This window comes from Xenopus laevis, chromosome 4L (assembly GCF_017654675.1).
Source record: "Xenopus laevis strain J_2021 chromosome 4L, Xenopus_laevis_v10.1, whole genome shotgun sequence".
Taxonomy (NCBI): Eukaryota; Metazoa; Chordata; class Amphibia; order Anura; family Pipidae; genus Xenopus; species Xenopus laevis.
Window position 1 is genome coordinate 1,154,704 of NC_054377.1, and position 17,149 is coordinate 1,171,852.

Here is a 17,149-nt window from a genome sequence, read left to right on the forward strand (position 1 = left end):
ATCCTAAGTGAATCGGCACAATGTCAGGAAATGTGTGAGTCCGACAATGAGGAGGGCAGGAAATCCACTTGAAGAACATTGCACAACTGCTCACAATTGGAATTCTAGTCGTTTCTGATTCATGAAAAGGAGGTGCAGATTCAGACTTATTTTAGCACAGCCGAGTCATGTCTTTTACCAGAAAGCCATTGCAACTTAATCAACAGCTCCTGACCCCCACTGTGTAATGAATATGGACAGCCCTTGTATGTGGAGACATCTAGAAGAAGATATGTATATGCCATGTCATATCTTTACACCATTTTTGAAACAATGGAGCAGGAAGCAGGCTGATTAACAGCATTCAAGGCTTCTGCTACATTGCTTCAAGAGGGAAAACCAGCAGTGCAGATGGGACTGAAAATTAAACATGTTCCCTAAGACATGATGCGAAGATGAGGCATCAAAATGTCTTAGAAAGGAAGGTATAGCTTTGCTTTAATGGCTGATGAAGGTCAGGCTACTGATAAATGGAAACTCAGCGAGCGAGAAGCTGCCTTTCAAAGAAACATGATCTTCAGCCATGAAATATTAAGCAAGTTCAGTTCTGGCACATCACACAGATTGATCTCTGGAGACTTATCAGAAAGAACGTGAATTGATCTTCCGATATATTGTGCTTATTGCTCACTCACCGAGAGATACTCTGTAATGATATAGACACTGACTATTCGCACATACTGGCTCATGGACTTACTTTGCAACTTCTTCACAAAAAGCAGCAACTTCTTCATTATCTGCTTCTAATTCCTTCAGCAGCGAGGTCTCTGCCGGAGCCTTGGTCCCACGATCTCTCTGCAACAGAACAAGACATGGGAGAAGCCTTATTGCAGCACACATGAGGCTGACAATTAACAGATTATTGCTTTAAAGGGGTTGTTCACCTTTAGGGTTAGTTCACACAAGGAGATTCAGGGAGATTTTGTCGCCTGGCGACTAATCGCCGGGCGACTTCGGAAAACGAAGCGCTGCATGTGCTTTAGGGCAGGCGACTTTTCATTATAGCGGATGGGAATAAACGCAGAGGCAGTTCGGGGAGATTGTCTCCTAGAAGAAGAGGCGATTAGTCGCCAGGCGACAAAATCTCCCCTAATCTCCTCGTGTGAACTAACCCTTAAATCAACTGTTAGTATTATGTACAGAGGCATATTCTGAGTCAATTTGCAATTGGTTTTCATTTTTTATTTTTGTGTGGGTTTTGACTTATTTAGCTTTTTATTCAACAACATTCCAGTTTGCAATTTCAGCACTGGTTGCTAGGGTCCAAATTCCCCTAGCAACCATGCACTGATTTGAATAGGAGACTGGAATATGAATAGGAGAGACTTTAAAAGTCAGTGACCCCCATTTGAAAGCTGAAAAGGGTCAGAAAGATGGCATATTATTCAAAAACTATAAATAAAATTAAACAATGAAGACCAATTGAAAGGTTGCTTTAGACTTAGGCCATTTTACAAGATACCAAATGTTTTCTTAAAAGGGTGGTTCATCTTTAGGTTAACATTTGCTATGTTACAGAATGGCCAAATCTAAGCATATATAAAATATATTTTTTAATTATTTGCCTTTTTCATTTGATTCTTTCTACCTTTGAAATGGGGGGGGGGGTTCTAAAAAAAATGTGCTTTATAAGGCTACACATTTATGGTTATTTCTACTTTTTATTATTCATCTTTCTATTCAGGCCTCTCCTATTCACATTCCAGTCTCTTATACATGGTTGCTAGGGTAATTTGGGCCCTGGCAACCAGATTGCTAGATTGCAAAATGCAAACTGGAAAGCAGCTGAATAAAAAGCTAAATAACTCAAAAAACTACAAATAAAAAATGAAAACCAATTGCAAATTGTGTCATGTCACCCTCTTTATCACAATAAAAGATAATTTCGATTTAAAGATAAATGTCCCATATTCCTCCAGAACTGCCCTTGTGAATCAGATGCGGCTATTTAAATAGAATGTCAGATTATAAATACCCATATAAAAGAAAAGTGGCACATAAATATCCTTCAGTAAACGGCCTAAAAGGGAAAGTTCAACTTTAAGTTCATTTAAAGTAACAAATGCGAGGCTACAATTTTATCGTTATTGTGACAGTTTTATTACTTTTATCTTTCAATTCAGGCCCCTCTTATTCCTCTATTAGCCTCTCATTTAAAACATGGCCTCATTGCTAGGGTAGATTGGACCTTAGCAACCAAGTAGCTGCTGAAATGAAAGTCCGAGATGTTGCCTGGGCAGATGGTTTCCAGTGCTACGGTCATTCATATAAGCACGGAGAGAGGTTTCGGTCACAAACACACGTTATTATATACACTTGAAAAAGGGCATATGTTGCTCGAAACATGTCGTGTGGGCTGCAATAAATACTTGCACTTTAGCAGTAAATCTGCATTGTCGTCCTTCATTTCAATGTTTACATATGTTCATTAGGTGCCTGGACGGAGCCCCAGGGGGACATTAATAGGACCTGCTACTCTCTGCTCCATAGTGTATAAACTACAGTGACACACGTTATTGTCATGATATTGTCCCTAGAAATGCGACAGCTGATTCCTGCTGCAGGCAGACATCTGGGAATAAGTGCAGCAACGGGTAAATGCACTGAATCATCCTGTAATTCACATCATTCCTCAGAAAGTGCTCATTTTTTATTATTTTCATAGCCTAGAGCTTTTGCCCACTTTAGTGTAAGAGCTTTTTGCTGTGATTTAGTGTAAAGGGGTCACAACCGGGCTCAGCTTTCCTGCTTGTGTAATACAGGCCCCTTCTCTCTCTCTTCTGCTCACAGGAGAATTCCCTTTCCAAAAAAGCATTTATAGGAATAATTTGCAGGGCCCAGTATAAATACAGAGGCTGAACAAAATACTTTTATATAAAAGGCGGTTGCTTTTTAACCTCACTAACATATGGGCCTACATTCTTTCCACAGTCACACTCATTTGCTTTTAAATATGCAGAATGTTATGGTTATCATGCAGCCAAAAGCCTCTGCATAGTTACAGAGTGTGCTAGACAGCCTTGTTTTAAACAAATGTATTTTTATAGATCCAAAGGGAAATTATGACTTTTCTTTAAATAAACAATGTTTTTGTTGATGGTACCATCCAGAAGTACAACATTAATTCTTTAACCCCCCCCTACAGTTAAAGGGCCAATGTAGTCTATATGTGTCTTTAGAACAGGGGAATAACCATACTGTCTTACGGTACTAGGGCTGTTCCTGCTGAATTGTGCTTAGTACAGGGAATACCTATGTGCCATAGTTTTATGGGATCTCTCTGTACAGACTATGAGCAAACTTAGGGGCTGTTCCTGCTGAATTGTGCTTAGTACAGGGAATACCTATGCTGCCATAGTTTTATGGGATCTCTCTGTACAGACTATGATCAAACTTAGGGGCTGTTCCTGCTGAATTGTGCTAGTACAGGGAATACCTATGCTGCCATAGTTTTATGGGATCTCTCTGTACAGACTATGAGCAAACTTAGGGACTGTTCCTGCTGAATTGTGCTTAGTACAGGGAATACCTATGCTGCCATAGTTTTATGGGATCTCTCTGTACAGACTATGAGCAAACTTAGGGACTGTTCCTGCTGAATTGTGCTTAGTACAGGGAATACCTATGTGCCATAGTTTTATGGGATCTCTCTGTACAGACTATGAGCAAACTTAGGGGCTGTTCCTGCTGAATTGTGCTTAATACAGGCGAATACCTATGCTGTCATAGCAAGAGAAGATACACTGAATTATTAATTACGGTATCCCATAACATACTATAGCCTACCGTAACACTTACCTCCATTTGGTCCCTCTTGTGCTGTAAATGGGTAGGTCGAATGTTAAGAGAAAGGCTTCTTGTAACAGTAGCTCCAGAAGGTTTACCGTTGAGTTTCTTCTCGGGACTATTATGTTTTATAGGTTTTTCCTCCAGCAGAACGGCATCCCAGGGATCCTTGGCTTTGGAGTCAGTGGGAGCTGCCCCGCTGACCTGTGCGTGGTTTGAGAAGTCTGGGCTATCAACCTTTGGTTTGCTGAGAGGATCAAGATCCAACCAATTGAATTTATTGATGGTGTCCGTATTATCTGCCCCCTGCAATGTAGGGGAGGTGCTCTCGGATTTGGCTGTATCTGCCTCAGCGCTCGACCTCCCATTCTTTACAAACTCAGAAGTAGTGGCAATTTTATCGAAGAGTTTGGCCATGTCCGGAGGAACAGTATTGGGGTAACCGGACAGGTTTCCTCGGGGTTGAAATGGGGCACTCGTCGGCATCTGATAGGACAGGTACTGAGTGCAGGTTGGAAGACTGAGATAGACAGGATCGCGGCGTTGCATTGCAGGAACGCTTGAGTTGTACCCATTCTGGAAGGGATCAGCGCATTTGGGGTACGACGCAGAGAACGTTGGCAATAAGTTCATAGTTCCCTGATTTCCAGGGGTCCAATGACTACTGTGGAATGAAGGCTGACCATAAAACTGAGAGGAGGCATGTGGGTTCACAACTGGAGCCTGGGAAAGGGCTAGAGGCTTGGGAGGTCTCTTTAGCTCAAAATGATCGTCCAACAGCAGCCTCTCCATCTCTGCGTCTGTAAGTTTCTCCACATCGATCCCCAGTAAAGTCTCAGCATTCTTTTTAGCATCGGACTCTGGAAAGACCATCAGGTCGGGCTCCTGTCTGCCCAAAGCTGGAGGCTTTTGCCTGGTTGGAATGAAAGCGCTCCCCTGGCCTCTAACTTGCCTCCTGTCTTTCCGTAGCTTCGCTAAAGCCTCCGCTTCCATTTGCAGCGCCTCCTCTTTGTCCACCTCTTTAGGTCTCGCTGTCCCTGCAGATGAGGATACGGTCTGTCTGAAGCCATTGCTGCTGGATATATAGGCCATGCTGCGCTGGACAAGACCATCGACAAGCTCAGAGCTGCCAGTACCTTCAGTGGATCATCACTGAATCTAATGGGGATAAATAAAGGCAATATAAAGACTGTTTATCAGCAAGCATTAAATACACTTGATATATTCTATAAACAAATTCTCTAAATACGAATGAGGACAGGAAGTGAAGAGAAGATGAACTGCTTTCACTTCCTCCTCTGCTTATACACCGTGCACGAACAAACAAGGTGCACTAGCAAGTTAAAAAGGGTTGTTCACCTGTGAGTTAACTGTTAGAATGATGTAGAGAGGGATATGCAAAATTAGATGACACACACTCCAGTTATATAGGTTAACTCTAAACGGTCACAATTTTGTAACATTTATTTGATCCATTTTACAGCAGCATCTCTGGAGTATTAGCAACTATTGTATCAATTCTAACAGCTGCCTGTAATGAAACTCAGAGATTCTGCTCAGCAGGAACAAAAATAACAAATGTATCAACTAAATGTATCAATTTAGAACAGTTTGGAGGGTCGGCGACCCCCCTCCCAGAGCTGACTTAGAATGTGAAAAATGACACTTTACACTTCAATATTAGAAAAACAGTGACACATAGATCACCAGAAATAACGGATTTTTCCCAATTACTTTCTATCTGAAACCAACTGAAATTAAAAAAGTGGAAGGTGAACAACCCCTTTAATGTAAATATTTGGACCCCTGGCTAGGAGGGGGTTAGAACAAAGGTATTTAGGCCAGCCCTGATACATTGGAAAGAAAAGGGTTAATGGGAGTTTTGTAAACAGTTGTTGTGTTGATCCTGCATAATAAAGGGGTGAATATTAAATAATATAATAATCTCCAGAGTGCCATAAGTTCAGAAAAATGAAGGACTTGCTGATCAGGTAATACCAGATGCATCTCCTATCCATGCGATACAGCAAAGGGTTAAAAGGTTAACACCGAAATATGCAGCGCCAGTCAAATCCGAGGGATGGTGGTTGTATCTCCCAGCAGGACCAACTAAGGGTAAATAATTGCATCCCACTGTAGAGTCAGTCAAAGCTAGGGTTAACAGCTGTATCTCCCACACGACGGTTGCTATGCAGAAGGTAAGGTGAATCAGGCTACAGGTTGTATGACCCAGGAAGACAGGTACCTGACAGCTAAGCCCCGCCTCCTCCCCACCTGTCCTCACAAATACTCAGCATAAAAGCGCAGGGCTTTGGGTGCTGTTCCCTTGCCTAACAGGGCTATTAGCAGAACATTTTGGGAAATCCAAGTGCAATTAAGGCATTAAAAGGAAGGAGCCAGAGGGGACACATGAGCTGCATCTGTTGATTTGTAAAGTGCAGTGGCCCCAGGGCAAACAAAATAACATAAGGCAAGTAAAACAGGTGACAGCTAGTCATCCCCCCTCCCCCCGTGACAGCATAATTACACAGGAGGCTGCGTGCTCTTTGCACTACAGTTCCCAGCAGTCACTGGGAGGGCTGGGAATGATAGAAACCCAATGTCGGAGAGCAGCAATGTTCCCAAAATTTGCTAAAGCGGGGGTAGACCTTTAATTTACCATGTTATAGAATTGCTAATTCTAAGCAATTTTTTAATTGGTCTTCATTTTTTTTTTTAAAGTTTTTGAATGATTTGCCTTTTTCTGACTTTTTCCAGCTTTCAAATGGGGGTCATTGACCCCATCTAAAAACAAATGCTCTGGAAGGCTACAAATGTATTGTTACTTTTTATTCCTCTTCTTTCTATTCAGGTCTCTCCTATTCATATTCCAGTCTCTTATTCAAATCAGTGCATGGTTGCTAAGGGAATTTGTACCCCTAGCAACCAGACTGCTAGGAAATTGTGATCAATAGGAGAGGCCTTAATAGAAAGGAGTAATAAAAAGTCGCAATTACAATACATTTATAGCCTTACAGAGCAGTTGTTTTTAGATGGGGTCAGTGACCCCCCATTTGAAAGCTGGAAAGAGTCTGAAGAAGAAGGCAAATAATTCAAAAACTATAACAAATAAATAATGAAGACGAATTGAAAAGTTTCTTAGAACTGGCCATTCCATAACATACTACAAGTTAACTTAAAGGTGAACCACCTCTTTAAGACACACGATTCTCGGAGATACAGAGAGATGAGGTCCTTGTATTGTCACGGGCAACGGAACCTTAACACGGGAGCCAATTCTACTCCCATGTGGGGAAATCACCGGCCCTCTCTCTCCTGTCAGCTCTACGTGCCGTGCCACAAAGTATTTTCCTACAGCAAATGATCTGGAAATAATTTAAATAATCACACAAAGTGCACGCAAAGTCACCCACTGCCAGGCGCCACTAACTAGGCCTCCTGTAATTGGTAACTATGACAGCCATATTGCTGTGGAATTAAAGGGCAACTATAAAACTCAAATTTACTAACGGAATTGATGTCAGAGCTAGAAGAACAGCTAGGATGGCACAGAGTTAGGCATTTCTCTGTACTGGTCATAGGAAAACCCAGGAAGTTGTTGCCAGTATGAAGGGGCCATTTATGACCAGGCAAGGAACCATGGAAATGACATCACTTCCCTTGGCTGTCAGGCCACACCCCCCGAATGGCTTCTTATTGCTGAAGGAGAGAGTTAAACACTAACCTTTATGGGAAGCTGATGCCATAGAACTAGTGGTGCTTATATACATGACTATATATAGCACTATATGTGCTCCCCTCTCTGATCAGCTGCCAGTGGGAAGGTGCCTTTACATTTGCAGCACTGCTGCCTGGGGAGCCTGATATAGTTATGAGTGATAAGGAAGAAGAACAAAAAAAAACCCCACTGAGCTTTAAATAATTATTCAGAAACATGTGAAATGGGAAACTTTACAGAAAATTGCAGAACAGAAAAGCGTGGGAACTAACATTATTAAAGGGACAGTGCCCCTTCCTAAATCAACATTATTAAAGGGACAGTTCCCCTTCCTACATCAACATTCTGCCCTTGTGTAACATTATTAAAGGGACAGTTCCCCTTCCTACATCAACATTCTGCCCTTGTGTAACATTATTAAAGGGACAGTTCCCCTTCCTACATCAATAACATTCTGCCCTTGTGTAACATTATTAAAGGGACAGTGCACCTTCCTAAATCAACATTATTAAAGGGACAGTGCCCCTTCCTACATCAACATTCTGCCCTTGTGTAACATTATTAAAGGGACAGCGCCCCTTCCTACATCAACATTCTGCCCTTGTGTAACATTATTAAAGGGACAGTGCCCCTTCCTATATCAACATTATTAAAGGGACAGTGCCCCTTCCTACATCAACATTATTAAAGGGACAGTGCCCCTTCCTACATCAACATTCTGCCCTTGTGGAACATTATTAAAGGGACAGTGCCCCTTCCTATATCAACTTTATTAAAGGGACAGTGCCCCTTCCTACATCAACATTATTAAAGGGACAGTGCCCCTTCCTACATCAACATTATTAAAGGGACAGTGCCCCTTCCTACATCAACATTATTAAAGGGACAGTGCCCCTTCCTACATCAACATTATTAATTAAAGGGACAGTGCCCCTTCCTACATCAACATTATTAAAGGGACAGTGCCCCTTCCTACATCAACATTATTAAAGGGACAGTGCCCCTTCCTACATCAACATTCTGCCCTTGTGGAACATTATTAAAGGGACAGTGCCCCTTCCTACATAAACATTCTGCCCTTGTGTAACATTATTAAAGGGACAGTGCCCTTTTCCTATGGGACAGGAAGGCAAGACTTGCATGAGTGGCAGGTAAATGCCCCCTTTGCTCGGAAGCAAACAGCTAGAGAATAGGGGTAGAGAAAGGGTCAGCATTACAATGAGCTTCTGTCTTTATTTCAGCTAAATTAAGCATGTAATCATCTCATTTGCATTTGCAGAGCAGGGCCGACCCACTTCCCTCCTAATCACATACTAATCACAGGGGGGCTTCCAGCAGTCTCCCTGAGAAGGGGGAGTCACAACCCAACCTATTCATGCTCTTATAATGAAGGAACAAAAGGTAATACAGCTGTTACCCCTCTGTGATATCACCCTACTGTACATTGTTTTTGAGGAATATCAGCTTAGTGTAGCCCTACTGTACCCCAACTCTACAGGACCCGTGTGGCCCCCGTACCATGCAGATAAGCATACCCAGATCCAAGTAACAGCAGACTCATTATTAAGAAGAAAAGAATTAAAAAGAAAGAAAACCCAGGGCTATAATGAAAGAGGAAAGAGAAGTGGAAGGAGGGAGGGCCCCTAAACCTCTTGTTTATTAGAGAGATGAGAAATTCAGAACCCAGAAGAAAAAAAAAAAGCCTCCTGCAGTGCTGGTGGGAGGGGGGGGGGAGGACACACATAAAAGTGCAAAGGCCATTGTGTTACATTTACATTGTGTTACAATGGACAGATATTCTCAGTATATACATTAAGGATGGGCAATGGCATGGTCAGCCTTTCAATGAGCTGGTGGGTCTATATTACGATCTGGTTGTTGGGTCTGTAACCAAATGATCCGATCAATGTGGTTAAACATGTCCGTTCACTTAACAATGTCCCCAAATTAATGGATCTTTAAAAGGCAAGCCCCCCCCCCCCCCAATAAAAGTTGCCTAATAAAAGAAAACATAATTCTAAGCAACTTATTTTTCATTTTCTAGCTCTGGGAAGAGGGGGTCACCGACCCTGATCTAAATTGATACATTTAGTTGATACATATATTAGGTTTGTCCCTGCTGAGCAGAATCCCTGAGTTTCATTACAGGCAGATGTTAGACTTGATACAATAGTTGCACTTATATTCCCCATAGATCCTACTGAGAAATGGAGCAACTAAATGGATCAACTAAATGGATCAACTAAATGGATCAACTAAATGGATCAACTAAATGTAGCAACTAAATGTAGCAAAATTGTAACAGTTCAGAATCAACTGAAACACTTTAAAGGAACATTAAACTTTAAACTTAGTTTTAGGAAAAACGGTAAAAAAATAAAAGATGGAAAGTAACTGAAAAAAGTCTTTATTTCTGGTGAACAATCTGAAAACAATGCAACTGAAAAAAAGTGTTTGGAAGGTGAACATCCCCTTTAAAAAGCATAGACAATTGGTAATGAATGTATTTTGCAAAGTTGCTTAGAATTGTGGTTTCTTCTATCAGGCAAAATATAACTTTTTTGGGTTACCGTTTTTTGGGTTACACTAAAAGGAAGCCAGATGGCAGCGCCCTCCCACGTGTATAAATGAAACAGGGGGGCAGAATAGACTGGAATGTGCAACAAATGAGGGTTCAGTGAGGGACAATTCCCTATAAACCTCTCAGGAAGGTGTTGGGGTGGATGGTTTAGAAGGGGAACCTCTTGTTTGTGCTACAGGAAACCCAAGTGATATATAAATAAAATAACTCCCGGGAAACTCTCCCATGGGAAATAGTGTCAGAAACATTCCCAACTCCTTACAGCCTCGTGTGTATATCGCACAGTCGCACACACACACACATCCATTTGACACCATGTTATAATAAATACGGAAACAAATGTAAAGGACAGAGGGGGGGGAAGCTACTTATTGTATTGAGTCACTTTCCCTTGGGATGTCACCAAATCAAGCAAAACAGTAAATAGGAAAATGGAAGATACAGAAGGCGATTTCAGCTGGTATCTGATTGCTCCTGGTAAAATGAGATATTGGGGTAACAGTCACCCTGCTATAGTTCCAGGGGTACCCAGGGTACAAATAAACACTCACCCCAAATCTCCCCCTAACTGGCCTTCAGACTGGGCCCCCTTAGCTCATAACAAGGTTACAGATATATAGAGACATTGGGGTGTCACCCTGCTATAGTTCCAGGGGTACCCAGGGTACAAATAAGCACTCACCCCAAATCTCCCCCTAACTGACCTTCAGACTGGGCCCCCTTAGCTCATAACAAGGTTACAGATATATAGAAACATTGGGGTAACAATCACCCTGCTATAGTTCCAGGGGTACCCAGGGCACAAATAAACACTCACCCCAAATCTCCCCCTAACTGACCTTCAGACTGGGCCCCCTTAGCTCATAACAAGGTTACAGATATATAGAAACATTGGGGTGTCACCCTGCTATAGTTCCAGGGGTACCCAGGGCACAAATAAGCACTCACCCCAAATCTCCCCCTAACTGACCTTCAGACTGGGCCCCCTTAGCTCATAACAAGGTTACAGATATATAGAGACATTGGGGTGTCACCCTGCTATAGTTCCAGGGGTACCCAGGGTATAAATAAGCACTCACCCCAAATCTCCCCCTAACTGACCTTCAGACTGGGCCCCCTTAGCTCAAAACAAGGTTACAGATATATAGAAATATTGGGGTAACAGTCAGCCTGCTATACTTCCAGGGGTACCCAGAGTAGAAACAAACACCCCAGATCTCCCCCTAACTGGCTTTCAGACTGGGCCCCTTAATCTTTATCGGATACCCCACTGCTCTGGCTCTGGTTTGGAAGGCCAATATAAAACGTAAGTTCAGCCTCTGCACTAGACCAAGTTAAACCCTTGTGCTGAGTTGCGCTTGGTGAAAATGAGACATGCGGGGAATGTAAGTAAATAAAATTCCCTGTAAAGCTCTGTCTCTCTCTCACCACAGGAATGCTAACAATACAGGTCAGACAGTGAGAGGTAAAACAGAGCAGCAGTCAGAGCAAATAAAGGAAGTGAGACAGGAAGAACCGCTCAGCTGACTCTCAGTTACTGCCCGTGTGTTTGTAACAGAGGAGAAAGAGTGGGGCAGAATGGACTTTTCTTCATCTTGATGGTCAAAGTGTGAGGAGAGAAGGTGCAAGTGCCCTGGGGGTGAGGATTAGGGTTTGAATCCCAAAACAAACCTTTGCAAACCTTTCCCAAAGCGTCAGGCAGCATTTTAGATTGTAAGCTCTGTAACACTTGAATCAGTATAAAAATACAGGTTAGATCATTAACTGTATGTACATTTCATTCCCTCCTAATGATACTATTGTGACTACAACTGGCTGCCTGTGTGGCATGCTCCATAACAAACAATGGGAACGATTCCCAGGCTGCACCAAGCATTAAGCGACACAGGCCTGTATAGAACAGACTGAATCACTCCAGGTCTAATGCTGCAATTCAAAGGGGCATTTCACCTTTAAGTTAACTTTTAGTAGGTCATAGAATGGCCAATTCTGAGCAACTTTTCAATTGGTCTTCGTTGTTTATTTATTGGTTATATATTTTTTAATATTTGCCTTTTTATTTGGATTCTTTACAGCTTTTAAATGGGAGTCAGTGACCCCATTAAAAAATACAAATGCTTCATAAGTAGGGATGGGCGAATTTGACCGGTTTCGATTCGCCAAAAATTCGCCGGCGGCGAAATGTCGCAGACGCCCATTAAAGTCTATGGGCGTCAAAATAATTTTTTCGTCTCGTTTCGCCGGAAAAATTACGCCCATCAACTTTTATGGTGGCGTGCGTCAAAAAAATTTCACCTCACGCCACTATAAAAGTCTATGGGCGTCATTTTTCCGGCGAAACAAATTCTCCCATCCCTATTCATAAGACTACACATTTATTGTTATTGCTACTTTTAATGACTCATCAGGCCTCTCCTATTCATATTCCAGTCTCTTATTCAAATCAGGGCATGGTTGCTAGGGGAATTTGGATCCTAGCAACCGGATGGCTGAAATTGCAAACTGGAGAGCTACTGAATAAAAAGCTAAATAAAAAAGCACAAATAATAAAAAATGAAAACCAGTTACAAATTGTCTCAGAATATCCCTCTCTACATCATACTAAGAGTTAATTTAAAGGTGAACAACCCCTTTAGAGGGGAAGAATAAAAAATCAAGAGGGTTGTTACTGGCAGACGTCCGGTCCAGCAATACCTCCCTAAAGTGCTGCAGCTGAACAGTTATGGAGCCAACAGAGACGGGAGCGATTCCTTGGCAGGGGCTAATGGTTACCATGTGAATATTTGAATGGTTGCCCAGGGCAGTTTCAATAGAGCATTCCAATGAGATTTCCATGCAATCCAAAGAAGAATCCAGTCAATTCTTTATGCATCTCACACACTGGAAATGAAGGTGGTGAATGTTTCAGTGGCCCTCCTGGGGGGCCCCCATTGTAAGAACACCGCACACACAAAAAGAAATAATAGATACAGAGTCTCTAAGGCACAGGAGCAAAGGACATTTCCCAGAAACATTCCATCCCGGAGTGTTGGGAACTTGGCTCAGGCCTGAAACTATTTGCAGAATCCCTATTTTAAGAAGCCCCCCTGGCTGAATGGTTAATTGGCAGCAGCTAAAGGAGTTGGGGGGGGGGGCGCATGGAATATTTGCCCAGGGAACGACTGGGATTCTCTAGAGCACAATGTGCAGGGGGAGACAATGCTAGTGTTAAAGATTAATGGCAACTGCTGTCTGTGCAATTGTGTAGCTTGAACTGTAACCAACATCTGCCCCCCCCCCAACTAGGGTGCTCAGCTCTCCAGCCTCAGGGGACTCCTTTCACTATCCCCCCCCCCCCCCGCCCTTAGCAATAAATGCAGCACAAAGGAATAGCCAGGCAGCTTGTAGGAAAAGCAAACAGTCCTTCTACCAACCAAAATATTTTCAGCATAATCTCAATGCTCTTATCTTGCTGCTCTGATCTGCCTCAATCCAACTGCAAGTTAAAGGCCAACAAAACAGCTCTCAAGTGTTACAGGATATTCCAACACAACTCCCAGCACCCACACAAACCAATGGCTGAACCCACTGTCGCAGAGAGGGAGGCAAGACATGCTACAGACAAATTTCTAATGTTCTGAAAATGTTACCAACACTTTTAATGACATAGACATCCAAAGGAAGGACGGCACTCCAATACTAGGAATAAATATTTATTCCAAACACATACAAGGATCCAACGCCCTACGCGTTTCGGGAATCACTCCCTTAATCATAGGCATTTTAATGCTCCCACAGGGGACTGTATTTCCTGGTACACGTGTTGATGTTTCCTGCTACTCATGTGATTCTCGCTACTTCCTTTGCACAGGGGAGTGTATTTCCTGCTACTCATGTGACTCTGTACATCCTATACTGAGACATAGAGAGACATACAGGGACATAGAGAGACATACAGGGACATATAGAGACATACAGACACATACAGAGATATATAGAGATATATAGAGACATATATAGAGATATATAGAGACATACAGAGATATATAGAGACATACAGAGATATATAGAGACATACAGAGATATATAGAGACATACAGAGATATATAGAGACATACAGAGATATATAGAGACATACAGAGACATATAGAGACATACAGAGATATATAGAGACATACAGAGATATATAGAGACATACAGACACATACAGAGACATACAGGGACAGAGATATATAGAGATATATAGAGACATACAGAGATATATAGAGACATACAGAGATATATAGAGACATACAGAGATATATAGAGATATATAGAGACATACAGACACATACAGAGACATACAGGGACAGAGATATATAGAGATATATAGAGACATACAGAGATATATAGAGACATACAGAGATATATAGAGACATACAGAGATATATAGAGATATATAGAGACATACAGAGACATACAGGGACATAGAGACATACAGAGATATATAGAGACATACAGAGATATATAGAGACATACAGAGATATATAGAGACATACAGAGATATATAGAGACATACAGAGATATATAGAGACATACAGACACATACAGAGATATATAGAGATATATAGAGACATACAGAGATATATAGAGACATACAGAGATATATAGAGACATACAGAGATATATAGAGACATACAGAGATATATAGAGACATACAGACACATACAGAGACATACAGGGACAGAGATATATAGAGATATATAGAGACATACAGAGATATATAGAGACATACAGAGATATATAGAGACATACAGAGATATATAGAGATATATAGAGACATACAGACACATACAGAGACATACAGGGACAGAGATATATAGAGATATATAGAGACATACAGAGATATATAGACATACAGAGATATATAGAGATATATAGAGACATACAGACACATACAGAGACATACAGGGACATAGAGACATACAGAGATATATAGAGACATACAGAGATATATAGAGACATACAGAGATATATAGAGACATACAGAGATATATAGAGACATACAGACACATACAGAGATATATAGAGATATATAGAGACATACAGAGATATATAGAGACATACAGAGATATATAGAGACATACAGAGATATATAGAGATATACAGACACATACAGAGACATACAGGGACATAGAGATATATAGAGATATATAGAGACATACAGAGATATATAGTGAATAAAGTAGCCCCTCTTGTAAAATATAAGGAAATTATAAGTTACCGAGGAGTTTCATGACCATATAAAAGTACGAGGCCGAAGGCCGAGTGTTTTTATACAGGTCAGGAAACTCCGAGGTAACTTCTAATATCCTTATATTTTACAACTGGGGGTACTTTATTTATTATAATACACAAGTTTCAGTGAGTCATGTGACAGAAATGACATCAGAACTCACCGTTTATAACTGATGACATCACTACTCACCGTTTATAAGGATATAATTTACAGGATATTCATGGCTTTTGTGTATTATATAGAGATATATAGAGACATATAGAGACATACAGAGATATATAGAGACATACAGACACATACAGAGACATATAGAGATATATAGAGATATATAGAGACATACAGACACATACAGAGACATACAGAGACATATAGAGATATATAGAGACATACAGAGACATACAGACATATAGAGACATATAGAGATATATAGAGATATATAGAGATATATAGAGACATACAGACACATACAGAGATATATAGAGACATACAGAGATATATAGAGACATACAGAGATATATAGAGACATACAGAGACATAGAGACATACAGAGATATATAGAGATATATAGAGATATAGAGATATATAGAGACATACAGAGATATATAGAGATATATAGAGATATATAGAGATATATAGAGATATATAGAGACATACATTTGAGATGAAGCAGCAGATAATTAGAAGTAAATAAGTTCTCACCTTGGCTCCCGGGTCTCTGTTGTGTATTTTATATCAGTGACAGGGGCCTATTCCCAAACATCTTCCTGAACAAGAGGAAAAGAAATCTCTTAGTTCCCACATCCAGTCTGTGTCCCCTCCTCTCTCTCTCCCCCAGTCTGTGTCCCTCTCCCTCCGGACTCTGCCCCTTCCACACGGTCTCCCCTCAGTCTCTCCCCTCAGTCCGCACCTCTCGCTCCCGGTACCTCAGTGTCTCCCGCTGACAGACTCCAGACTCAGTTCCCGACAAGCACTGCGGCGCGCTCCCAGATGAGGCCGCCGGAAGAAAAGCGCATGCGCAGATATCTGGCCTTCCTTGCGCCACTTCCCCCTGCCGGTCATTCCTTAGCATTGCAGCCTGTTGTATTGAATGTATAATGTGGTGCTGCCCCCTACAGGGATTAGGGGATATTGCCGGACTGCGAGACTTTGTGACTTTCCAAACAACACCCCAAGTTCCCTTACACCTCCCCGACCCCTCAAGTTTTATTTCTCTCTCTCTCTATAAATATTCATTCAGTTACACCCCAGTGCCCCACCCCAAATGGGGGCTTTTCAGTGTCATTTTCTGTTCTCTGACTCAAATACAATAATTTAATTCCCGAGCTCAGAGTGTGAGCTCCTTGGACCAAACAGTCTCTGAACAACTCTATGTCTAACTGTGTCCTTTCCTTTTCTCCCCCAACTGTTTGACCTTCCCCCATCCTCCCTCTTCTCTCCCCTTCTATATTTCTCCTCTCCCCCATTTGTCTCTCTCTACTCCCTAACCCCCTTTCCCTTCTCTCCTTCTGTCTCTCATCCCCTCTCCTTTCCTTTTCTCCCCAACTGTTTGGCCTTACTCTCCCCCATCCTCCCTCTTCTCTCCCCTTCTATATTTCTCCTCTCCCCCATTTGTCTCTCTCTACTCCCTAACCCCCTTTCCCTTCTCTCCTTCTGTCTCTCATCCCCTCTCCTTTCCTTTTCTCCCCAACTGTTTGGCCTTACTCTCCCCCATCCTCCCTCTTCTCTCCCCTTCTATATTTCTCCTCTCCCCCATTTGTCTCTCTACTCC

General features: G+C 41.8%; 1 protein-coding gene across 4 annotated transcripts in view; it reads right to left on the minus strand.

Moving 5' to 3' along the window:
* The window catches only part of pik3c2a.L (phosphatidylinositol-4-phosphate 3-kinase catalytic subunit type 2 alpha L homeolog), a 41,404-nt gene extending 24,981 nt beyond the window's left edge, over positions 1-16,423 (minus strand). The window contains exons 1-4 of one of the 4 annotated variants that reach the window (XM_018257228.2): positions 16,289-16,423; positions 16,081-16,145; positions 3,838-4,983; positions 737-834 (exon numbers count right to left, since the gene is read on the minus strand). In XM_018257228.2, coding sequence (XP_018112717.1) covers positions 737-834; positions 3,838-4,917 — 1,178 coding nt within the window. In that variant the 5' untranslated portion in view covers positions 4,918-4,983; positions 16,081-16,145; positions 16,289-16,423. Of the gene's footprint in view, positions 1-736; positions 835-3,837; positions 4,984-16,080 lie in introns of all 4 variants that reach the window. The other 3 variants (XM_018257229.2, XM_018257227.2, XM_018257230.2) reach the window with 3 other exon arrangements.
* Between the last annotated feature and the right edge of the window lie 726 nt (positions 16,424-17,149).